At 45.8% G+C, this 24,731-nt stretch overlaps 10 protein-coding genes across 10 annotated transcripts; all 10 read right to left on the reverse strand.

Moving 5' to 3' along the window:
• Positions 1-1,319: 1,319 nt before the first annotated feature.
• TbgDal_XI40 (hypothetical protein, conserved) lies at positions 1,320-2,711 on the reverse strand (the record flags this gene model as incomplete). Its single annotated transcript, XM_011780851.1, has 1 exon — positions 1,320-2,711. The coding sequence occupies one exon, from the start codon at positions 2,709-2,711 to the stop codon at positions 1,320-1,322; it is 1,392 nt and encodes a 463-aa protein (XP_011779153.1).
• Positions 2,712-3,172: 461 nt separating this feature from the next.
• Positions 3,173-3,982, reverse strand: TbgDal_XI50 (electron transfer flavoprotein, putative; the record flags this gene model as incomplete). Its single annotated transcript, XM_011780852.1, has 1 exon — positions 3,173-3,982. One exon carries the CDS (start codon positions 3,980-3,982, stop codon positions 3,173-3,175), a length of 810 nt encoding a protein of 269 aa, XP_011779154.1.
• Positions 3,983-4,937: 955 nt separating this feature from the next.
• On the reverse strand, positions 4,938-6,899 carry TbgDal_XI60 (elongation factor, putative; the record flags this gene model as incomplete). The annotated part of the gene is made up of 1 exon (XM_011780853.1): positions 4,938-6,899. The coding sequence occupies one exon, from the start codon at positions 6,897-6,899 to the stop codon at positions 4,938-4,940; it is 1,962 nt and encodes a 653-aa protein (XP_011779155.1).
• Positions 6,900-7,192: 293 nt separating this feature from the next.
• Positions 7,193-7,552, reverse strand: TbgDal_XI70 (DNA-directed RNA polymerase subunit, putative; the record flags this gene model as incomplete). The annotated part of the gene is made up of 1 exon (XM_011780854.1): positions 7,193-7,552. One exon carries the CDS (start codon positions 7,550-7,552, stop codon positions 7,193-7,195), a length of 360 nt encoding a protein of 119 aa, XP_011779156.1.
• Positions 7,553-7,828: 276 nt separating this feature from the next.
• On the reverse strand, positions 7,829-10,027 carry TbgDal_XI80 (hypothetical protein, conserved; the record flags this gene model as incomplete). The annotated part of the gene is made up of 1 exon (XM_011780855.1): positions 7,829-10,027. One exon carries the CDS (start codon positions 10,025-10,027, stop codon positions 7,829-7,831), a length of 2,199 nt encoding a protein of 732 aa, XP_011779157.1.
• Positions 10,028-10,337: 310 nt separating this feature from the next.
• On the reverse strand, positions 10,338-11,288 carry TbgDal_XI90 (hypothetical protein, conserved; the record flags this gene model as incomplete). Its single annotated transcript, XM_011780856.1, has 1 exon — positions 10,338-11,288. The coding sequence occupies one exon, from the start codon at positions 11,286-11,288 to the stop codon at positions 10,338-10,340; it is 951 nt and encodes a 316-aa protein (XP_011779158.1).
• Positions 11,289-11,588: 300 nt separating this feature from the next.
• On the reverse strand, positions 11,589-14,045 carry TbgDal_XI100 (hypothetical protein, conserved; the record flags this gene model as incomplete). Its single annotated transcript, XM_011780857.1, has 1 exon — positions 11,589-14,045. One exon carries the CDS (start codon positions 14,043-14,045, stop codon positions 11,589-11,591), a length of 2,457 nt encoding a protein of 818 aa, XP_011779159.1.
• A 494-nt stretch (positions 14,046-14,539) lies between these two features.
• On the reverse strand, positions 14,540-17,695 carry TbgDal_XI110 (hypothetical protein, conserved; the record flags this gene model as incomplete). Its single annotated transcript, XM_011780858.1, has 1 exon — positions 14,540-17,695. One exon carries the CDS (start codon positions 17,693-17,695, stop codon positions 14,540-14,542), a length of 3,156 nt encoding a protein of 1,051 aa, XP_011779160.1.
• Positions 17,696-18,392: 697 nt separating this feature from the next.
• TbgDal_XI120 (ubiquitin carboxyl-terminal hydrolase, putative) lies at positions 18,393-19,103 on the reverse strand (the record flags this gene model as incomplete). Its single annotated transcript, XM_011780859.1, has 1 exon — positions 18,393-19,103. The coding sequence occupies one exon, from the start codon at positions 19,101-19,103 to the stop codon at positions 18,393-18,395; it is 711 nt and encodes a 236-aa protein (XP_011779161.1).
• An 815-nt stretch (positions 19,104-19,918) lies between these two features.
• On the reverse strand, positions 19,919-23,743 carry TbgDal_XI130 (hypothetical protein, conserved; the record flags this gene model as incomplete). Its single annotated transcript, XM_011780860.1, has 1 exon — positions 19,919-23,743. One exon carries the CDS (start codon positions 23,741-23,743, stop codon positions 19,919-19,921), a length of 3,825 nt encoding a protein of 1,274 aa, XP_011779162.1.
• Positions 23,744-24,731: the final 988 nt, after the last annotated feature.

The following is a 24,731-nucleotide window of genomic DNA, read 5'->3' on the forward strand; positions in this document are numbered from 1 at the left end:
CTTTTTAAAAATAAAAATACAACAAGGGGGAAAAAATAAAACATAATGAAATAAATACATATACTTGAATATTATATATATATATTTACATATTTGTATGAACAACAACAAACATAGTTATGGCGAATGCTTTTGGTAGTGCCGTTGAGGGTGACACGACGCGTGAAGTGAAATGCAAATATATATATATATATATATATATATATATATATATAATATATTAAAATAAACTGTTATGTGCATTTATATTTCCTTATAGGGAAGGGAAGGTGCAGACGCATGGACAGGGATAATTCTTTCTTCAAGTGCTCGGTGCTTCATGCAAATTAAGAAATATTTATCGCAGTCCTACACAACCCCAACAAATCAAACAAAAAAGCAAGCACTAACATATATCCATTTTGTTTTTCTCTAATTGTTTCTTTTTTTTTTCGAGTAAATTAAAAAAAAAAGGAAAGTGGAAATCAAGACGAAAACAATAACAACAGTAACAAAAAAAGGGGGTACAATCCTTCCATCCAACCATTATGTGAACCCCTACAACTCTACCCTTCCTGTTTTCTTATCATTTTCTTTTTTTTTTATTTTTTAAACATTCATTTTTCGTTCCTAATTTACTTCCGTTACGGGAGTTCCGACACGCTGCAAATTATAAAACATAACCAAAACGGAGTGAAGGCGATGAACCGGCTTTGTTATTTTCCCGTTGCTGGTCATTTGAAACGCTTCGTCAAAAAACTCCACTTCCGGAATTCACTCAACCACACCGCCCCTATGGGAAGTAATGGTAAAATATATTTGAACCACCGTTGAACCGAGAACAATAAATAAAATTGTGGCGCCAAGCCAACTGGGCAATGCAGAGGCATTTTCACGCTTCTCGCGTAGTTTTTTCTTTTCCTCATCAGAGAGTCGTGGCATGCTGATTTGGCTGTTTTGCTTCTGGGCCTTAACGCGAATCATCCTTGTAGGGCTTAAAGGCATTTTTAAAAAAAAAATTTTTTTTTGTTTTGTGTGTCGGGGTTGCTCCGGCTTAATTCGGTTCTAAAAAAAAAAGCTTAAAATCTACTATTGATCGAATAGGGAGCGGAAATAACCGTTGATGATAATGACAATCAAGAAAAGGAAAAAAAAAAGGGATCATCGAACACACACATGCGTGACAGAACACGAACAGAAAAGTAGGCATTATATGATGATGAAATGCAACGACAAACCATGACAAAGCACTGCGGTAAAAACAAAAAAATTGTAATAAATACTTCCTCACAATAGAAGAGGATTAATAAAAACGCATTGAAGCAGGTGGCAGTGTCAGCCTATCGCACTCCATAACTTCGAAGGTTAAAATAATGGGCCTTCATACTCATCCGCTTCCCCAACTCTTCCGTGTAGTTTTGTACACCACGCAAATCCTTTGAGAGATTCACACGGAAATAGAGATTGAAGGGTAATGCAAAGGGAATACGTTTGGCGTAGTCAACAATGTGACCGAGGCATCGCTGTTCATCTTCTGCATTCCACCAAAAACAAACATTAGGGTGAAGAAAACAAGTAACATCAACAACTGGTTGCAATAACTGACGCGTCACGTCCTGCGCTGAGGACCGAGTTACCTGACGGAATGTACTTTTTACGATAATAGACGGTGCAAATGGTAAAATCACAGGAATACCACCAGAAAACAGTTGTGGAGGCGGCTCCTGAAACCATGGCACTTCGCTTCCATCTGCTCGCACAATCCGCTGCTCCACCACTTGTATCGCTTCATCACCCTCAGACGACGGCGGCACAACTTGAACGTTAAAAGCTGTTGCGTGACGGCTGGGAATGTCGGGATCACCCATTTCACCTGGTTTCAGATCGAGTGGTTGCCGGTCCCTTTCCACGGCATACATTTCTAACATTTCCCATATAACCTGTTTTGTGATATTTGCATGAAGTTCCCATTCCTCAGCCGCCTCCACAATTTGCGGAATCACGCGTGGATCCTCCTGGTGGACACGAAACTCATATCCAATTGTAGTTACTTGAAAAGTTGGATTTTCCGGTGTGCTCCAAACACGCGGGCTGAGGGAATGATCAAAGCGACCAACAACAGAGAAATCTGGCTCGGAACGGACCTCCACAAGTACACCAGAGCGCTCAACACTCCTAACAGATGATCGCCTACACAACTGAAGTGCCGCGGTATTTGCTTTCGCCTTTCCCTCAAAGTAAACATCATTGGTATGTCCATTACGTCCACAACGCCATCCATGATTTGCATTTCCTCGATTCATACAAACGACGGTGGAGTGCCTTGAGTCGGTTTGCCGGAGGACGCCACACACCTTCGCTTCAATTGCGGGAAGGAGAGCCGCGCGTTCCGTGCGTGTGAGATGCAACACCTTATCGAAAAGTACAATAAGTTCCTCACGGCTCAACCACTTGAGTTCATGCCAATCAATACCCTCATCCTTCAGTTTGTCGTAGTGCTTTTCCAAGTTACAAAGCATTTTGTATTGTCTCCGACCGACGTGCCCACTGAGTTTTTCCAAAATGAGTTTTAGAGAAGTGTACCTGTTGTTTTCGCCAACAACATTAAAAGTATTGCTCAGGACCATCTTTCGAGGCACCGAATATCGGGGATGATAACGGAGTGCATCCGCGGGAATAACACTACGTGTAGGAACCTTTGACACTTTACATAACACTGCAGACCATCTCATGCGATCAAAACAATAACGCAGCACAACTTCCCTCGAGGCTTTAATATCAGAGAAGAGGTTTGTAACAAAATAAAGTAGAAAGGAAAAAAGGCAACACGGGGAGGTCAGGAAAAAGGAAAGCACATAATGTGGGGTCAGTTGCTCACATTTGGAAAGGAATAAAAGGTGACGAAAATCGTAGAAGCATGACGAGAAGGAGAGAAATAAAAGAAAAAATAAAGAAGAAATGGTGTCCCCACCGGTATTTTATATAATGAACTATGTTTATGGACACTACAAAGGATCCATAGAACGATAAAAAAAAAAAAAGGAGGCATTCGAACGCAAATTTTCCCTCCTTGTACTTTTCATATCTCATTGCTTCCACATTTACACATGCACGAAAACACACGTGTGCACGCACCCAATTTGACTTTCCCTCACTGCCGTCAAGAAATTGGTTTCTCACCCTCCGCAGAACATCAAATAACTTTAGCTTCATTGTGGAGTTTCTCGTACAATTCCTCAACTGTTTTTACCTGCATCCCAACCTGACGCACTGGTGGTTCCTTTACAGTTTCACAAATAAGACGAGGGGTCACGTCTACACCCATCTCGAGTACGTTACGCACATCAATCGGTTTTTTGCGTGACTTCATGATGTTGGGAAGTTTGGGAAGGCGCGGAGTATTGAGACGGAGGTCAGCCGATACAACACACGGCATTTGAAGTTCCACCATTTGATGTCCCACATCCACCTCGCGTGTAACTTTTATAACACCGTCACGGCTGATATTAATTTCGGATGCAAAAGTCCCTTGCGGTACATTCAAAAGACCTGCGAGTAGTTGTGCGGTGGTGCCGAGATCCCAATCCACTGCTTGTTTTCCTAAAATCCAAAGGTCAGGTTTAAATTCTTCGTGAAGTTTCTTGAAAAGCTTAGCCACAGCAAGAGATTCAATTTCACCATTAGCTCCATCAGGTGTAATAATGTGAATGGCCTTGTCACAACCAAGTGCCATTGCAACTCGGAGGGCTTCTTCGGCCTTTTTATTCCCAACAGTTACTGCAATTACTTCTGTTGCTATTTTCTTTTCCTTCAGCCGCACAGCCTCTTCGATGGCAATTTCATCGAAGGGATTTATACTCATCTTGAGGGATTCGGTTTGTATTTTGTTATTCCTCACGCGTACTTTCACCGTATAATCCACAACACGTTTAACTCCAACCATTACTTTCATACGAGAGACGGAGCACCTCGCGAAGAGTCCAGGAACCGTGCGAGATAACATAGCACACCAATACTAATATTTATTTCTTTACTTATTTTCCCCTCACGCAACGCTCTGCCGCACAGTGTTGAGTTGCAGTCTCTGTGTAAAAAAAAAAAAAAGAAGCGACAAAAAGAAAAAAAAATAGAGTAGTCAATCCTCGCTTTATTTGAACAAACACATTTGAAACTAGCAAATTCGCAGAAGGTGATAGAACAAAGGATGAAACATATATAAAAAAATAAGAAAAAGTCAAAACAGGTTGCATACCGACACGTTAAAATCATTAATGAAAAACGTAACAGTCCAGCTCAGTTTCTCCCCTTTTTTCCTTTCCCTCCTAAACCCCTTTTGTACGCCCCAAGCGCCGAACGATACACACAAACGTAACGCAGTGGAGCAAAAAAAGGAAAAAAACGAAGACCACGCGGTTCCTCCATCCCCTTCACGAAAAAAAATCTAATGAAAGGTAAGCACCAACAAAAGCAGCTTTGAAATAAACACTAATTAATCTGTCCTTCAAAACGACATATACACAACCCCTCAACATATCTGTACTGCGGTAATATATATTTAACAGAGCAAAACAAATGTACACGAAGTAATCGTCACATTGGCTTTTTGTTTCGACTACTTCCGTCAAGCAGTAACATTTTGTTGTTGGGATCTGCTGCATAACCGCCTAGTAGATGGCGCCCCCCTCTCATCATCCTCCTCCTGCTCGAAACAAAGTGTGTATTCGCTATGGCGTGTTTATACCAAAAAAAAAAAAAAGGAGAAACGCGGATCCAAAATCAAACTTTGTGAAGGAAATATATATATATATATACACCACCAGTTCTCACTGTTTTGTGCACCTCCTGTGATTTTAATGTGAATCATGTGATGCTAACAAATGGCTCTGCTACACATTTTTAAAACCGGCCAAAGGAAACGGGTTTCAGAAACAAAAAATGGCAAAACAAAATTCTTTGCATCATTTCCTTTTGGTAGCGTTGCGCATTGTCGTTTTACCATTAAAGTTAGGTAATCGCATCCGTATAGACTTTGGTGTGACAGTGACAAGTTCTTCATCGGTTACCCAAGCGATACACTCCTCAAATGTGGCACGTGTTGCTGCATAGGATGATTTGCGTCTACCAGCCTTATCATTCGCATTTGCCCGCATCCCACCCAACTGCTCATTGCGTTTACACACGTTTATCCCAAGATTTTGAAATAATGTCTTGGTATTCTCCCCAACGATTTGTCCATAATAAACCGAATCACCCGGAAGCACAAAAAAGCGGCCCTGCTGAGCTTGCCCGGCTAACGACCAATCCGTTACTTCACCATCCTCAGTAGCGACTAAAGCACCCGTCTCCCGACCCGTTTCAGCGGCAGTCATTGGCTTGTATGAATCAAAACTGTGGTTTAGCACACCATCACCTGCTGTAAGTGTGTGAAAGCGAAGTGGCACATGCGATAAAAGTCGGACAGGCATGAGACATTCCATGCAAACACGACCGTCAGAGAGCTGTGTAATCTCACCAATCTCAGCCATTTTTGAGCTAAAAAACGACACCATGTCACCCACAAGATTCTCCCGAAACTCAAGTGTAACACGCTCATACGGTTCACACATTTCACCGTTAATGGTCTTTGTTACGATGCGTGGGGCCTGAACCTCAAACTCATAACCCTCACGACGCATGTCTTCGATAATAACAGAAAGATGGAGGGGTCCACGCCCCATTAACTTGATGTGCGGTGACCCAAGGCCTACGAGTTGTAACGCCGTATTTACTAACGCCTCGCGCTCCAATCGCTTTTGCAGAACAGCAATAGTCCCTAGTTGTTCATTTGCCTCTTTCTTGCGCCAACTTGCTTCACTGGCCTGCATAACGAGGCTGTAAGTTGGCTCATCGGGTTTACGATATGGGAACCTGTCAACAACGCCTTGCGAGCAAACCGTCGAGCCAATCCTCACAGGAACCTTTTGTCCAATGGGTTCTTGCAAGTTTAACACACAAATGTCACCGAACGCTGCCGTCTGAACATTGATCTTCTCCATTCCAACATATAACTGAATACTTTTGACGAGCGCATCGACCTGCTCCGCTTCAAGTGCAACAGTAACAATGTCTCCCACAGAAACGGATCCTTTGAATATACGACCGATAGCCGTTTTGTGTCCTGTGGACTCGTCAACCTCGACCTGTGACACCAACAGTTGAAGTTTCGCGTCATCGTCTTCGGTGGGTGCGGGAACGACGTCAAAAATCTTCTCGAAAAGAGGGCTTAGAGTTCCCTCTTTTTTTGGTGTGTCGTTCATGTACCCATTACGACCGGAACCATAAAGAAATGTCATATCCAACTGAGAGTCATCTTCGGCCGTTTCGAGGAAGAGGTCCTGAACACCATCCTCCGTTTTCTTAATATTAGTGTCATCCTTGTCAATTTTGTTCAAACAAACAATTGGTTTCAGTCGCATTGCAAGCGACTTGCGAAGAACATAACGAGTTCCGGGTCGTACGCCTTCCTTTGCATCAACCAGCAGAATAATCCCCTCCACCATCTGTAGAGCCCGCTCCACCTCCCCGGAAAAGTCCAAGTGACCTGGAGTATCCACAATGTTAATTCGCCTCTGGGGTTCATCTCCCTTCGATGGGAGTATTATAGCAGTATTTTTTGCAAGAATAGTAATTCCTCGTTCCTTCTCCTGGTCTTTACTATCCATCACACGGTTGCGAGCCTCCACAAGTGTTCCGGATTGCTTCAGCATTTCGTCAACCAATGTGGTTTTGCCATGATCAACATGCGCGATGACAGCCACATTGCGTACGTCCTGCCGAAATTTGATGTACCGAATCAAACCAACAATCACAGCGTTGCGAAAAGTAATCGGTTGCACCGAGCAAGACAAACGCCGCATCGCCATCTTCACGTGTCCTGTCATGTAACATGAATAATATACACCACATATACATGTTTATTTGTGAGAAATGAGGGGGAAATGTTTAATAATTAATTAGATGAAAAAAGAAAGAGGGATACGCAGCAGATATATTAAAAGCGGAAAACACTCAACAAGGGTGGTCATAATGCATGTGGTAACGCATCCCCAACAATGGATAATTAAGAAAAGACGGAAGAAGGAAGGCACATGTCGTAACTTTGGTTTAGTAATTACTCATTACGCGCTGACTCAAACGCACTTCAACAACATTAAGGGATACCCACAACACTCACTCAGTGCTGAACGTCCAGCAGCATTTTATCCACCTTAAGTTCATTAACCGGAATATTTTCCGTCCTCCCATCTGGCCACGTGCGGCGTACAATCATGGGGATCCGCCCTTGCAACAACTCCAACTTAGTAATATGAATAGGATCGACGGATGCCGCAAATGGGTCGGCACAACCCTCCGCCAACTCAAGTGAATTTCCCGTTCCACATCCATTTTGACTCTCCAGGAGAACAGACGTTCCATTCACAATTTGACGTGCCCTCTCGCCAATAATACGTGCCACCTCGTATTTTGTGAGGTACACACTGCTTTTCCGATCCTTAAGAGGAGTAATGCGCAAAGCATCGGGAACATCTCCCATTTCCCCAACATATGGAACAATATCCGACTGCATCATACCTATGCTCTCACCTTCGCCGCGTACAAGACAAAAGAGGTATGATCGAATGTCCCAATTGTGTCAATACTGAAGGGGGGAAAAAAAGTAAAATAAATTTTAAAATATGGTCCATCACAATTAGTATACACACACATACACATGCACGTACTTTCTAAAAAAAAAAAAAAGAAGAATAGTGTTGTAAAACTTCAACGGTGTACGGTAGCGAGAGAAGGTAGACTTTCCGAAATGTTAAGACTAGCCCCCAGATCTCTCAGGTACAAATACTTCAACTCGTTCCTCCACACCATCCAACGCGATATTAAGAGAAAAACGGTCTAACGGCGACAATGAGCACATCTGAGCAACTCCCATCCGAGGTGTTGAGTCATCGGAAGTATCCGCCGCCAACTTTCGCAAGTGCGATGCCACATTTTTAAAAAAATAACTGAGGTATTGCTCCCAGGAACTGCATCGTTCAACTGAAGTAGCCGCCTCAGGGATTCGAATCTTACCTTCACTACCGCTGTGGCGAAACAGTGCATAATTTGAACTCTGACGGAAGTCTTCGGCAATGACGCAGCGAACAAAATTAACGGACTGAACCATGGGGTCGACAAAAGATGCCTCGGAAACTTGAAGTCTCCTCAACCAACTTTGCTGAGCTTGCAGTAGAAAGTATGGAAGTTTATCCCGGAGAAAGTTGGTACCACTAGACTGATCAGCTCGCCAATCGTCACTACTCCACTCATTCCGCAGGGCGTGAAGAACCAACGAACAAACCGAAGCAAAAGGCGTCAAAACCAAAAAAGAGGAATACGTCCGCAAACGAAGATCAAAGGAACATCTCTGAATCATCAAAGTAAAAACAGCGCGGGCCATGACACGGGGTCCTTCACTTGGACACGTTGTCGAAAGGCTAATAAGAGACTTTAGGAGCTCAAATACGAGACCAAACTTTCTTGTGGAAAACTTCAACGAACCTCCCATCTCGTCTTTGTTTGCGGTGTCAGCAACCGAAGGGGGCGCAGCCGTATCCTCTCCAGATATACGCATACTGTACGGGGTAACGAAGGTTAATATAATGGACAAAAATGTCAACCCTGTCATTACCACCGTAAGCGAAGAGTTCTTCATCGCCTCCAAAATCATGGGTCCAGCAAGAAACAAGAGTGTCTGTGGTGAGTTGGAGAACAACAAACACGAACACGAGTCACCAGTAGCCATCAAATCACACAGTAAAAACATGGCGCCAACCCTTTGCAAAGACACATAAGAGTTAACAGGGGCAACGCCCTCTCCATTAAATGTTGGCTCACCCTCGTCATCCTCATCCGACAAAATATATATGGATTCCCTCTCACGCTTAAGATCATGAACTGTGGCCACTAACCTGTTACTACGGGGATCTAAACCACGTTCACTGTCGTCATAGGACAAACTTTCCATCAAATCGCCATGAAACATATCTCCCACATGTTCCGAGAGAAATGTCACTAATTCACCCTCGGGAATTAATTGCAATAACGCCAGAGTGATTGCCTCCCGTATTGCCTTGACATCAGCTAAATCCACTGGTGCTGCGACTCCCTCCGCCCCTGAAGTTATCGGGACATCACGGCTTTTTGACCCTGTTGCGGGGCACACTTTGAAGGACCAATCCTTTAAGTTACCAACTGACCTGTGAAGAAAAGTACTATTCTCAGTGTATGGTTGTGCAGCCTCCACCGTTGCCCTCAGAAGCAATAGCAGAGGCACTGTCTTCCGCGTGTCTCCAACCAGGTAAACAATATCCAATACAAGATACGATAGTGCCTCTAAGGCTTCAAACCGATAATCAGATACGCAGCATTCTGAATGATCGTCCTCCTCTGTACTCTCGTCACTGTTAGCAATGTCCTTCCCTTCCTTCCGGCCATCTAATGTGTTAGTTGTACGTACCAGTTCTGGTGTGGCATCCCTCAGCGTTAACGATGCAGCACAATAGCAGACGTTCTTCTCTACTTCAGGGAACCATGCACCTAAAACAGTTCGCGTCATGCGCAGCTGCTCACTTATGGAACCACAACTTCTCCTCCTCCTCCTCATTGTATCTAAAAATAACTGGCGAAGGGTTGCACGGGTAACACGCAGATAGGCAACAAGAGCACGTCCCTTTTTTATTGATCCGATGGAAAGCAACTCAGTTAAAACCTCTCGTGAGTCCAAAGTACCCTCTTCCGGCTTTTCCATGGTTACTTCCGTGGGTGACTCGGTAGCTGAAAAAAGTGAGTGCATATCAACTTTAAGCGCAGACTGAAAGAGGCACGATTCCAGGAACTCCGATATGGACAGTAAGGTATTTTCACATGATACGGAGCAACTAGAAGTCTCACGGAACACAGTAATTAGGGAGACAGCATCACCCGATTCTAACAATTTTGCCCATTCATCGCGCCTGTCACTATCAACATCCATACCAACCTTCGCTACGGTGATAAAAGCAATTTTATTTTCGCGAACGTTACTAAACCAGCACAATAGGGGACGAGGAGGAGCAGTAAACAAACGGTTTTCGACTCAACAAAACGGGAAATTAAAGGTGAAAATCACATTCATTCGCCATAGATTCCTAAGGTGCATTTTTTTTTTTAAAAAGAAGGTTTCAAACTCCTTAACAATGACGAAGCCGTGGATACGTCCAGCATGCTGGGTATGGGAAAGTAATACCGTACAACACCCCTTCCAATCAAAACCGTAGCTAATACCTGTTCTGCCTCCCCAACCTTCACATCAACGACCTGGTGGGGGACGAATGCTTCACTTTGCAATAATAATCAACAACACTTTCAGGTTCAACGCACATATGAGGAAGTTGCCCATCCAAATCCAACCCCTGAAACGCCATCGCCAGATCAGGAGCAGAAACTGCTCCCGGTGGTTTGATATGTGCTTTAGTTACAGCCACTGCCTGTTCTCGCACGGACGGGAGTTGCCCATTACTTTCTATGGTAGTCGCTGCTTCCTTTACACCCACTAAACTTGACCAGGGATTAAAGGCACACTCCGCCCGTAGTGCCACGAGGGTATTTGCCATAGCGGCTTCTCTATCCAGTAAGCGACGTCGCTCTGCCTCGAGATCAGCAGTTTGTTGAAGTAATCGGCCAACTTGCTCCTCCGCCCGAGTTGCTGCCTCTTGAGTCGTCTTCAACTGACTCTCTAATTCACTACAGAGGGTTGACAACCGCGCATTCTCACCGACGAGGACGTCACATTCCTGTTGTTTCCTACGCAGCTGAGACTCTTTCGAATCGAGAGATCTATGGTAGTCGACTTGAGATCTTTGGATATTACTAATAAACTGGTTGTAACCATCCAGCTTCATTTCCCAAGCAGCTTTAAGTGAGCGAACCTCGCGCAAACAACGTTGTGAAAGATCGTTTAACTGACTCGATTGGGCATCTCGCCGAACAGACAAATCAAGAGAGGATGCGGGGTAAAGCCGGAATAATAATTCACTCACCTCAAATAGAATATCGTCCAAATCCAAAGCAACTTCCCGCAGCATGCTTGAATCAGTTTGAGTACCTTCCGTAATCACGAGGGTTCGCTCCATGTTGTGAAGGCCCGAATTCGCCAGCTCTTCCGTAAGCCGTGCTACTTCTCTCGAGAGGTCAGCGTTGCGCGCCGCTGCTGCTTCAACTTCCATGTTCAGTCGTATGACGTCCGCTTCAATCATACCTGACACGGAGGAAGATGAGAATGGAATTTTATCTAACAACGTAAAGCAGAGAAAAAAAAAGGATTAAAATATACATACAACATATAGAAGGGGAAAGGCATCAGGGTATACAAGGTTTGCCGAGAAACATGGAGCATTGTTCCATCATTTGTGCCCCTAGGCAACGCACTTCACGGTAACAGGAGCAGTTTAACCACAACTTTTTATTGGCAGAAAGTACGACGAGTGACCGAGTTGTTCCCTAAACGAAAGTGGTGAATCGATGGTGGTAACACTCCCTCATCACCTTCGTCTCCGTCACAGAACTTGAGAAAAGTGCTTGTAAACTGTTTTCCTGAGTCCGAAGACGGAAGGTGACACCATTGAAGACAACGATACATTTCCGCTCACACTCTTGCGAAGACAAACGCCGTTGTCAAAAATGAGCATGGGAGCACTCTTGTGAAACTCACCCCTAATCCCTTGTTCATTACGAGCAGCATCACGCAACTTATGGAGGTCGGTTTCGCCAAGATAGTACAAACCCCGCTGCAATCCCCTCATCTCACGCTCACGGGCGCATTGCTGAGCCTTGTCACTTGAAAGCGCCGTAAGCGTATAAACGCTGTCACGCATTTCGGTCGATGTACCGCCCTCCGTCCGACGGCGCTGTGAGGGGTGCAGTTCTTCATGATCATCTTCCTCCTTCTCCTCATCCTTCTCTTTATACACAACTGCACGCACGAGTGAACCGTCCACCCAACCAACATCCCAAAACCCATTCGACCGTGTCTCCTTAACACGACGCAGCGCCGACGGAAGTGCGTTGGCAAGCTGCGGATCCAACTGGACAACATACGAGTAAACATGTGTCGCCAGCTCCAAATGAGTCCCCAACGGACGTGGGACGAAAACGTTTTCTCCACACTTCATTACCTTCTCGGACCGACAAAACTGGGTCATGGAATGATGATCATCAGTAGTGCCGCGTATCATCACTATTTTCTTTGCAAAGGTAAAACGAGACTTTAGCAAACTGCGTATCGTCCCAGCATCTGCAAAACCTGAGAGATCGGTAATGAAAACACGAACATTTTTTATGTGAACTGCGTCGACGACCATTGTTTTCGATGGAATGTTCGCCTCAACTTGTGCGTCGTTGTGTAACTGCACGTTATCAGGACCTTCATCACTGTAAATACGCGCGGGTGCTTTTCGGCGCATGAGGGCCTGCATTTCGTCACCTATGGGTAAACCATAGGAGCAGTCCATCTTCTTCAAAATAGCACTGCTAAGCGAACCAACTGTTTCGAGAATAGGAAACTGAAGATGTTTAGATACGAAACTCATGTAACCAGGAAGCACAAGTCCCGGCGTACACTGTTGTACCTTCTGCGCCCCTCCTCCACTTCCTTGTGCAGCATCTCCATTTTGCTTCTCATCGCCGTCATCACCGCTATCGCTGGCGATATCCTCAAGTGGAGCCACTTCATACGCTCCTCCATCCAAAGCCCTCCGCTGCTCTTCCAACTCCAATTCAAGTCTTAGATAATACTCCTCAAGTTCCTCTTTACTTAGTGGGATCCTTCTGGTGTACTGCACCTTAATGGCATCTCCCTTCGCTGCTGCGGCTACGGAAAACGCAGTTGTATCCCGCTTGGGTGTCCACGGAAATACAATAAGATGCTCCCGATCCTCATCACTACTCTGTAGAAAATACTCCAGGAGATCAGCCGCTACACCATAGTCCAACGTTTCCCCATCGGCAAGACACACCTTTGGTCCCGCTACACTCATTACCTCCTGTGCCGTTTTGCACGTAATCACATTTGCAAAGAGTTGATGCTCACTTAAAATCACTTCATCTTTTAAAGACTCCGTCATCGTGCTTGCTTTCCCAATCACCTCGGCCGCTTGAACGGAAGCGAGAACAATTGAATAGTTATCTCCTCCCTTCTCGGTAAGGAGATGCATGATTATTGTTAGCACTTCCAACCCTCTTCCAGGTACAGAGACAGGAACCAGTACATCCTTCCCATTACGAAGCGTGCTTAGCACCTCCCGGATGAACACATTAAGCTGCTCCTCGTATTTTTTTCCAGAATTACCGAGTAAATGAAACGGTGAGCCGTCTATAAACAAAAGTGTTGCCGTCGTTGGCGGCGCGAACCGATTAAGTGCGTACGAGGGCTTCAAGGAAAAATCAGGGCAATAAAACAACTCATCAATTTGATATTTTATGAGCCATCCGCAACCTCCAAGCATCCGTCCGGAAAAAACGGGAAAACACTCCACTTCAACATCTCGATGACGGATGGTTACCTTACCACCATATGGCTCCCGTACACTACGAAATGCACTATATATTTTGTCCACTGTCATTTCGAACTCCACTCCAGACTGAAGTTTCCATGTATTGTTGTTAGGAAAAAGGTAAAGAAAGGGATGCAGCAAGCCATGAAGTCCCATTTTCGCTGTAGCCCCAGCGGCAGCAACGTGTGTTTCCGCTGTTATATGCTCCATCACAAAAGGAAGTGCGCCGCAACTGCTGAGTTCTGGTGTGGAAAAAAGAACTGCATGGAGATCGCCAAGGTAAGGTAAAAGGGCATCAAGGTAACTGGTTTCGAATCCATCATTCCACCCACAGTCCATAAGAATTCGCACACCATCTATCTCCAGCAGGTATGCCATTGGTATGCTCGGGTGATACGCATCGCCAGATGGGGCCCCATATATATTTGTTAGTTTGATCGAACCAGCCGAAGCGCGCAGCATCACCTCTTAACTCAATTTCGTGATCTTTTTAAACTATTGGTATGCAAACGAGCAGTCAAATATGGAAAAAAAAATGAGTGACGGAAAGGAAAAATCTGTAAGAACACATCAGCACGCCTAAAAGTCATGCGAAATAAGCAATTCCTCCTGCACATACCCTTCCTCTTTCCCCATTCTCATGGAAGAGTGAACAATAGTGCTTCAGCCGGTATTACAAAACATGAACTTAATCGATAATCACAATAACTAACCATAAAAACGCAGAGCCAGTTGTCCCTTCTCCACCTAAAAACAAAACACAAAACGTCCCAAGCAAGTGACTTTGAACTCCAGTTCAAAAAAAAAAAAAGATAATTTTTTTTTCACGACTCGTGACCCATCCGCACACTGCGGTCAGATCCGTAGAAGAACTGAGTAATCTCACGCCACTGGGAAGCAACAAAAAAGAAGAGAAAAAGAGAAAAAGAGAAAATGTAAGATAAAATGAAGCATATTTATTCATTACCCTTTCCTTCGTAAACGAAACCACAGTACGGATTAGACGATGACACCTCTGCATGAGACTCACCTTTCTTTAGTGGGTTCGTAACGGTCCCAAAGCAGCGGTGTATCGCCCCCGCAGCAGCTTCCTCCACCGCATCTTTCTTGCGTTTGCTGACAGCGTAGCCAATACCGTAATGTATGTTGTCCGAGAGGAGTACACTAATGTGACAGTACCATAAACTATCCTTCATTGAAGTCTCAACAATTACGGGAAACCCGTATGCAAATCCGACAAGGTTCTTCAATGCGATAAGTTGCCTAGAGTCGTCACATTTCTTCATTATTGTGTTTTTATCAATGGAGGGAAGCCCCATCTCCTTATTGATGCTCTCTGTTAACCTCAGTAAAGACATCATGAGATCCGCATCAGGGGAAATCCTCTCCAGCTCCACGGTGCGCGCCCCATCCACCACATACAACGATGCCTCGTATTTTCTTTCCGATTGAGAGAAGCAAACATCTACCTTTACAAGAACAGAAGCATCAGCTGCAACTGTTTTATTGTCAACCAATTCCTTTTTGACATCCTCTATTCTCGATGCGAGAAGGGACCCACTGCCATGCGCACGCACTCCCACGGAACCAGAAATTTGAGGCTCCGCTCCCATCACGCCAAGAGGATGGCTGTCGGATTGCATATGCTCGACAAAAACACGTTGACAACATGACACCGCTGCTTTGAGTAAGGAACTGCCACGCCCATGACCCAGAAAGAACTGAGGCGCTTCCTTGATATTGCTGTTACTTAAAGAGGTTGGACAACGACCATACAGTTGCACATTTATCGCCTTCCCGACGCCAGAAATACGCAACTCTGTTGAGAGACCATATTTGGTCATCACACATTCAGCAATTGTTTCGAGTGGGGTTGGTGTGGGAAGTTGAGGCGGAAGCGATGGAAGAGCCGCTACCCGCCTCCAAGTTTCCAAGCAGATTTCATTGATTTGCGCATCGTCACTGGAGGCACATACAATGAGTCCTCCTTCTTCAAACAAAGATTTCATAGCGGTGAAGAGTGCTGACACCGCCGTGGCCGAATAGGCGGCTTCCCCTAAAGGACTCATCTCATGCGGAGTTTCACGAAGTTTGCTGGTGTCGTCGCCAATCCACTTGGTGTACAACTGAACCTTGAAATGCCCATTATCCGCAACCTGCTCAACATTTTCCACCAGACTGAGTGACCCGCTACCACGGTCACTCCCACACTTTTCACCCAGCATGTCAACATACAATTGAATCCCACGGCGGAACACACTGAGCATCGACTGCCGTGGAGGCACAAGTATGGGTTGTGATGGTAGCAGTTGCAACTTCTGGATAAAGGGATCCGACTCTGCAGCCATCTCAAAAGCGCTTTTAGGCAACGGAGTGGCAGATGAATAAATTCCCTCACACCCAGAGACATCACCGTTTTTGTCGATGAGCCCGTGATCCATTGCGTATTGTACACCATCTTGGCATTCCTCTTTGAAGTGCTTAAATAACGCAATCGCAATAGCCTTTTGCTCGCTCGCAGATTTCTTCTGATCGAGTGCCAAGCAAATAAACTCCCGACACCCCTCTTCATCAACCATAAAAAGCTGTGTGGCCCACAATGGTCTTGTCGTCCGGATCCCAAGTGACTCATTCTCTGAGTTTGGAAGCAGCTGCACTCCTTCCAGAACTATTTCCTTCTTCTGGCGACGTGCGGCCCACCTCAGTTGTTCAACAATCCCCTTTGATACATGAGGGCAAATTGAGTCATTCACAGTTGCCTTCGTGGTGCTCATGATTTCCCTTACTTCTGGATGAAAGGCAAGTTGTTCTTCAAAGACGCGCGGGAAGCACTCCCGAATTGCTGACATACTGGCAAGCGCTTCAGCCGCTTTTTTGTTAACTCCCGCAGCCTTAGCGACAGTAACAACAACAGCGGGTGGTGTGGCTTTAGTTTCCAGTTCATCTGTTGCAGCACCCGCAGGCGAGGGCTTACACCAACCCAACTCCACGTCAACATTAGTGACAAAAGTCCCACCAGTGCTCCTCAGCGTCACGAAAAGTACCCGATCTTCCTCAATGCCGAAACTATGGTGAAGTAGTCGTCGAAGGATTTCCTTAGGTCTGATACCTTTCGGTGGTAAAGCAAGAATAACAGGGTGGTCCGCGATACGCTTCCTTGCTCCCTCTGTCGCCACAGCACTCACGATATCTGCCGCCTTCTCCACGCACGAAAGGGCTATCGGTAAAGCGTTTTCGTGTTTACCCGTCAGCGCGCTTATCTGGCGGCCACTAAGTGTCTGCACGCTCACGCGCACCTGGCCATCCCCTATGTTGGTAGGAACAATGTTCACCTCTTCACACGTGGCGTTGCGGATAATATCCATGTAAACACTTAACTCACTAATGCTGTGATTACGCTCTGCGTACCGAGGGGGTTGAGGTAAGCCCGCTGCCTTGAATCCTTCGAAAATAGCTCGGCGCGCTGTACTCGAGTAACTAACACCAATGGATTCACCGAAGAAAGCATTTTTGACCGCCTTTTCTTCGGAGGAAAGTTTATCAACTGAGTCACGGGAATTTAGAGACACGGTTACTGTATGGGTAGCAACTCCCTGAAGATCTGTTCCTTTGGAGTGGTCAATGTTCAGCCGCAAAGAGGGGAACTGCTCCTCCAGCATCCGTTTGGCAGTAGAAATATCCTCCCCGCGCTCACGCAGATCAAGTACCGTCGCGCTACTTTGCTTTTCAGTGTGTGAAACTAAGCTGGCATCAACAGCCTTCACTAGCCCATCAGACATGGAGGTCGCATCCAAAACAACTAACGGTGCCCAAGCGGTCTCCCCAACAGCTGATGATTCAATGACAACTGCTGGTTCACTAGAAATACACAACCTAAAATCCCTTGTCCATTTCTTTCGTAGTGACTTAATATCCGACATCACAGCCGCCAACGATAGTTTCAACCCTCCGCTATTTGTCGCGTGGGAACAAGGACACGCGCAAACCACCGCCCCCGCGGCTGCCGGAGATGCGTCAGGAACAGACGACACTGGGGGGCTCGAAACCACCACATTTCGGGTCTGCGCATGAAATAATAACAACCTGGGTCGCAGAAATAACAAACGCCACATACTATTCTGTTTCCCTATCGGCCTTCCTCTCCTCTCCTTACACCTCACACACACCCCCACACACACACACACACACAGAAGATAACAGTTCTCAAATCAAGAAGCCTCGAAGCCAACGCTACAAAGAGAAGTAGAGGCTACTTGGCCTTATGCTGTCCCCCTGAAAAGCAAGAAACCGAAGAAAAAGAATATTTGAAGAAAAAACAGCAATAAGCAATTTACTGAGGTGGCTCTACTTCATGTTATTGTGTTGTTGTTGTTGTTTGTTTTTGCGTTGCTTGATGACTGGGTATGCCTCTCGCCACCAACAAACTCCCCAAAAACTGATAAATGTTAAGCCGGACACAAAAACAACAGTAATGATAGTAATAACAATGATGATCACAGGAACAACAATAAGTAAACCCCGCGATGCAACACTAACAGAAGCCACCGTGCCAACGCCCAGCAAAATCCTTCACATGAAATAGCGCATGGGACACAATTGTGTACTAAAGAATGAATATTTATCCACGCTGAGGCCAAATCCCTCTAAGAATTTTGACAAACTCCCAACACCATCTGGACGACCCCTACGGAGGTTAGAGTAACCATCTCCACCTCTACCTTTCCATCAAACCACAGGTGCCACCATATGCGTAGGCAACGCGGCAGACACGAACAGTGGCTCCCACCAACGCATATTTGGTTCACTGGCTCACTCGCAAGACTCACACAGTGCAATAATATTGAACCGAGGAGATTGTGGGTCCCGACCCATTTTCTCCTTAATCGCATCCACGCATGACTTTACAAAACTCTCCTCGTCCACGCAATGGCCATGAAGAAGTGGATGAGGCTTTCTTCCGTCAAGTTCCACACAGCGATCACCTATCTTTACAAAACAGGTAAAATGAAGGTCGATATCTGCGTCGAGAGGCTGATTATCGGTAACACCTGATGCTGACGCCAATGCATGTGCCTCGTCAAGCAGGGAATCTGATTCGATTAGTTTTGCATTTTCCTCGGGGGATTTATCCTTCGTACTCCACAGAAGTGTAGCAATTGGGCTTCCCTCCAACATGTCGCCCACAACATCCGTGTTATTGAGAACGGCGTGGAGCACAGCCATGGTGCCGCAAGCATTGGAAATTGTCTGTTTGCTGTAGAAGAACTTGTTTGTCGTCATAAACTGCTCTATTTCAGATTTTTGCTTGAGACAAGCGGCAGCATCTCCAGACTCCATCCCATCTGACAATGGATACAAAAGAATCATCGCGTAAATCGGTCGGGGGACCATGGCGAGTAATTCGGCATCCAGGCCAAACACATCGTTGAATGCCACCTTTGGGTTAGTCAACCCTAAACTCTTCAGATATTCGTTCAACACATCGGGATTGCTTTCGAGTGGTAGCCACGTTTTGGTCATAGCGACAAACCTACCGAAGCAGATTACAACTTTTGATCCTTCGAATTTTGATGCTCCCTTATTTGCTTTTTTTTATTGTTTTCGGTCCCCACTTGTATCTCCTTCTTGTCTACTGAAACGGCCGGCAAAACCTTAGGTTATATCCGAGAGAAAGCAACGAAACGATGATTTGGAAAGGTGTGAGAAGCGGAGAGAGCGGGAAGGCTTAATAATTAAAGGAGGGAGCACCACAACAAAGGGATCTATTTTCACGCGCCTATACCATGGCCAGCACTCTCGGGTATTTGTGTAGCTCAGCAACAAACATAGTCATATATCAGTGTCATTCACGACACCCGCGGCAAATAACAACACACCAGACACCAAATGAAAACAACAACAAAAATACGCGGGGGCTCTTTCACTGTTGAGCTTAGAAGTGAGTTCACAGAAGGAAAATAAGTCCCTTGCTCCGCACTCACAATATTATGGTTCTGCAATGGCTCCACAAGATCCATAAACCTGTTCTCAACGTACACGCATATATACGATCAGTCATTTTCCTTTCCGATAGCCACATTCCCTTCATACAGATTCCCTTACAAACAAAAACCTCATCTATGTCCTTAGTTCCCTGAATGATATATGCATGCTTCCTTTCCAACTTTCTTTTGTTTTCAGCTCCTTTTTTTCTCCTCATTCTACTTCCATCTCCTACTCTTACCTCAAAGCCTTCTTTACTCCGGTTCCACTCTCTAATTTGCCGTGTTGGCACTTGCAAAGGGCAAAACAAAAGTGTCACAATGTCCTACCCACACTCACCACAAACAGTTTCTCTAAAGAAGATGAGTCTTCAAATCAGGATCGATTTGTCTTTGCACCTGATTCAGGTCAACCATGTTCTCACACATGGGGCACACCTGAGACTGTCGCAACAGTGTAATGAACGAAGTATACAAAGCAGGGAAGTGACACACAGGGCACTCAGAGTAGTTTTGCTTGACCATGTGTTTCCCTGTCACAATGCAAAAAGGAAGCGTATTCTTGCAGGATCCGCACTCCAATTCCGTCTCGAGCACTCCGGCATCGCAGAAGGGGCATGGAGACGTATCCTCTTGGGGATCTTCTAACTCCTCTTTACCGCGTCTGCGCACTATGGCTTCGATCTTCTTCCGGTTTTTGTCATCTAACTCAGTTCTGTACCTCTCATTTTGAATAATGATGCAGGCGTTGTCAAACGCAGACTTCTTGAAACCGCTTTTCAGGCACTGCAATGCGGTGGATGTATATAAAGTGGAAATGTGTTGCGGAAACCTTTGGATGTTCCGTACCACGCGCAGGAGCATACGGGAAGCCGTTTCATCATCATTCATCACCTTGATGAGGTGCTTTACGATCACGTACGAGTGTAGTAACATAAGACTCCGTCGCAGGTCGTTGGGCACACGCATCTTTCTATCCCTGAGAATACGGAAGGCCTCCACGAGTGTCCTGTGGGCTGCCATGTAGCTCCCCACCTCCTGTTCTTTTGTAGCAATAAGCACAGATGTTTTGGCAGCTTTTTCATAACTCCCGAGGGCCATGTACAACTTAAAAATATACGATGGTTCCTTCGGCTCCCCATCTGTCTCTCCCATAAGATAGTCAATAAGTTTGTTAGTCAATGTATCGCTTCGAGACCTTCCGACAACCTCGATGGCCTTCTCAATATCCTCTGGTTGACCGGCCTCAAGGTAGTTCTTCAGTGCATACGGAAAATTGCCTGCAATGTGGTAGAACAATCCCGCTTGCCCTGGTTTGCCATTCTGCTCGTAGTGGCGTGCTATGGCCGAAAACTCATTTTGATTAGCAGCTGGAGCCACACCATCAGTAAGCTGAACTTGTGAAAGCAATGCGCTCTCTAATGCAGTCATGCAGCCCTTTTCCTTCGCCAGCTCAAACCCCTCAAAGAAGGCCTTCGCAAGGACAAAGAACTCGACGGCGACAGAAAACTCACCACGCTTTTTGCACATGTTTGCTACAACAGACGCGGCAGCAACCGACCGCGTCTGACGGACAATATCGTACGCACCCTGCAAGTTGTTTAGTTTCTCAACTCTAATGCGTACCACATTGTCCCAGTCCTCCGCCTGTGTATACGCTTTCTCTGCCTCAGAGAATGCGCCTTCTTCCTCCTTTCCCTTAGCGAACATGCCAATGATGTTGCGAGATGTAATGCGAGGGATGATGCGACTTGCTGCTTTTAAGTTTCGTGCATCCACAATATACAGCTTCGCGGCGTGCTCAAAATTCAGCGCCTTCTCGTACAAATGCGCAGCCTCGTCGCAGTGCCGGAGGCTTTCCAAAATTTCTGCGCATTCTGTGACAAAAGCCAAATCATTAGACTGTTCCGCCAACTTCACACCTTCTTGTACTCCGCCAGTGCGTAACAAGCATCGCGCTGATCCCTGCAAGCACTCAGCATTATGTTTCTTTACTTCACCCTGCGCAGCAGTCAGTTCGGTACTCGCATGTCCCTTCGGCATTGCCATTTCACCTGCCCTATACATTTCAAGGGCATTCGCATACTCCCCACGGTACTCAAGTTGTTGAGCATATTCCTTAGATAAGATGGGTAGTTTCTCTGGAGCCAACTGCTTCGCAAGAGTCAAGGCCGGCTCCCACTGCATGAGATCGTGCCGCATTTGTAAGGCACAAAGAGGCTGCGAGGAACGAAGAAAAAAGTTCTGCGCATCTTTAAAGTACCCCATAATCATAGAGACGTGTCCTATCAGGAGATTCTTTTCATTTATATGTTTAATGCTCTCAATATACATGACGAGGCTCGGTTGGGATAATTGCCGGTAGAGTCGGATGGCGAGTTCAACGTCAAGCATGTGCAGTGCCTTCACGGCCAAGTCCTCAGCCTCTTGTGGTGTACTAATATTTTGGGACGCCCACCGTAGGTGATTCAAAGAAAAGTTATTGTAGAACGCCTCCGAGTTTGGTACACGAGAAGTGGCCCGGTTATGCGAAGCCAGTGTGAGAGATTCTACAGCGTTGCATGGGCCCTGAAGCGTTACGGTACCCTTCATTACACCAAGTGGAGTGAAACCATTTGGAATATTGGTGATAAGATTGACAGTTTTTGAATCCTTGACAACCACAGATTCGGCTGTTGGCCCATATCGGCTATGTGGTGCGTAAACGTACGTCACCATCGTGCTTGCGTTGTAAGATACCAACACACCGTAGTCACCTTGATCCCATAAAATGTCCTTGTGCCCCTGCTCAAATCCTTCGGTTTGAGTGGAAACAAGTGTTATAGGATTAAGTATGAACATAACGTCATACTTGTCGATGAGGGCTATCCGAGTGCAGCTGAAATTAGGGAATGCTCGCTTAATTCCAGTAGTGGGTGTGTGCTCCATCACACATTGGTAGTCAGCAAGATTGACAATGAAAATTTTCTCTGGGGTTGCGTACATGAAGAGGGAGTCACTTATCCCAATAGAAATAACATCAGCGCCTCCACTCTCCGGAAGTGTAATAGAATCCGCACCGCTCCACACTTCGTGCAGTTGAACCTTTCCGTCACAGAGCGCGGCCGCGTGGTTGTTGGACACTTTCAGAGCAGAAACATTTGAAGGGTAATTCACTGTATTTACCAATTTGGCCTCTCCTTCCCCGGCCTTGTAGTATGCACCAGTATTCCGAGAGCACACAGCTAAGACATCCCGTGAGGCAGCTAACAAAGTGGGATCCATGTCTAATGTCGCAGTGAAGACAACACGGTCATCCTTGACAGACTTCACCGTTACCGTTCGCGATCCGGTTAGTGAATAAATATTTGGTCCACACACCACACTCGAGACAGGCACACTCCTCTTGAAACTGATTAAATGGGGTTGGTCAGTAACTACAGTTATGTTCATTCCATTCCCACTATGTTGCACGTCCTGTAGTGCACCTAATGCCCCCTCCAGCTGAATCGAATCTGATTTTATTTCAGTTATTCGCTTGTCAGCCAAAGAAAAGAACTTGATGCTCGATCCAGCAACGGCAACGCAAGTTCCGGAGCCCCCAGAGCACGACATGCCGCACACGGCATCCTCGAACGGTCGGGTCACACCGTAGACCTTGGAGTTTTGATGGTTGATTTGAACGAGGGCCATTGCACCAGAAGTAAACCCCACACATGTCAATCCTCCAGCAAGGCACCTGCACACCGTGATATTTCCAAGTTTTGCATCAAACGTCAATACGTGAGGTTGGAGAGTTTCCAAGTTGTAGTGCTCCAACACAGTGCCACAGTTAACCAAGGCAACTACGTTGGCAAGTGATGATGGATCACCGTGACCTGGAAAATCAATCACCGAAAGGGAAGAAGGGACATTTTTTACGGTTACCCGCTGTTGAACGTTACCAGCAGCGTCAGAAACGGAAAGTACCTGATCCTCCCCAATCACCACAAGGTTGTTGCTCGCTGTCCACACGCCATCAATAATTCGATTGTCATGGGTTCCAGTAACAGGCACTTTCTTCATTGTCTCACTATTTATTACCATGAGGTCGCCGCCTGTGTTGCCTACTGCCAAAAGCGAAGCGACAGGAGACCATGCCATGAAACACAACCCCTGAAGACCGGTATCTATAGAATCGGGTCCGGCCTCATTGCTCATTAGTAAAGAAACATTACTGGAGTCCTGTTGAATAAGGGCAAGTACAGCGCGTGCAGGATCCCACCCGAGCCGGTAGACATTGGGAAGAGAGAAAGTGTGAAGTCCTTTTCCTTCAGAGGATATTATTCGCACCTTCCCGTTGGGGCAATACACTGCAAGTTTTGAGCTATGGGGATCCCATGCGAACTGCGGAACCCCCCGGTCGAGGTCCTCTGCCGTAAGCTCAAACTTTTTTTGAATGCTCATTTAAAGCGGTATAAAACGTAAGCAAAAAACGAAAAGGAGCACACAAGCAAAAAGCAAGCTTCGTGTAAATGAAATGAAACTACCGAATAAAAATAAGGGGGAAAATAAAAGTAACATTTCAGCAAAAAGTGGATGGAAAGGTGTTAATATACCCCGCGCAACAAGAAAACAGATAGGCAATCAACCTATAGGGAAGCTGAATAACAAGCAAATGGGTGGGAAACATAACTTGTCAATATATATATATATGTTAATTTAATGCGTTTAACTTTACTCCGACACCGCAATCCCTCAACAACTGACAACATCATGAACTGTTCGTAACAAAATGAGAAAAAGAAGGAAGAGGAGGAGGGAAAAGTCACACCAAAAGTCGTATTGCTGTTTCCTGGTGCGGTACGCGTTTCAGGAAACTACGTACTGAAACAACTGTGCGCTCTACGGATTTTGGTAGCTATTGGTATTCATCTTTTATGCTGGTGCTCCCTCTCACTGCTTATGCAGCGGAGCTTAAACCACAGACGACCCGACTTTTGAACAAAAGGAAACAGTGCGATGCTGCGTTCCAACCGGTCGCTCAGTGTGAAAAAAAAAGGGGGTCAAAAGATACTCGAGTGTAGCTCACACTACCAAGACTATTTCGCGGTACGTTATCCATTCAAACCGCTGCACACACAAAGAAGTTTATTAGTGGACCCCTGTGCCTCAAATATTCGATTTACTTGTTCGTAAGCAGCGATAA

This window comes from Trypanosoma brucei, chromosome 11 (assembly GCF_000210295.1).
Source record: "Trypanosoma brucei gambiense DAL972 chromosome 11, complete sequence".
Lineage (NCBI taxonomy): Eukaryota > Euglenozoa > Kinetoplastea > Trypanosomatida > Trypanosomatidae > Trypanosoma > Trypanosoma brucei.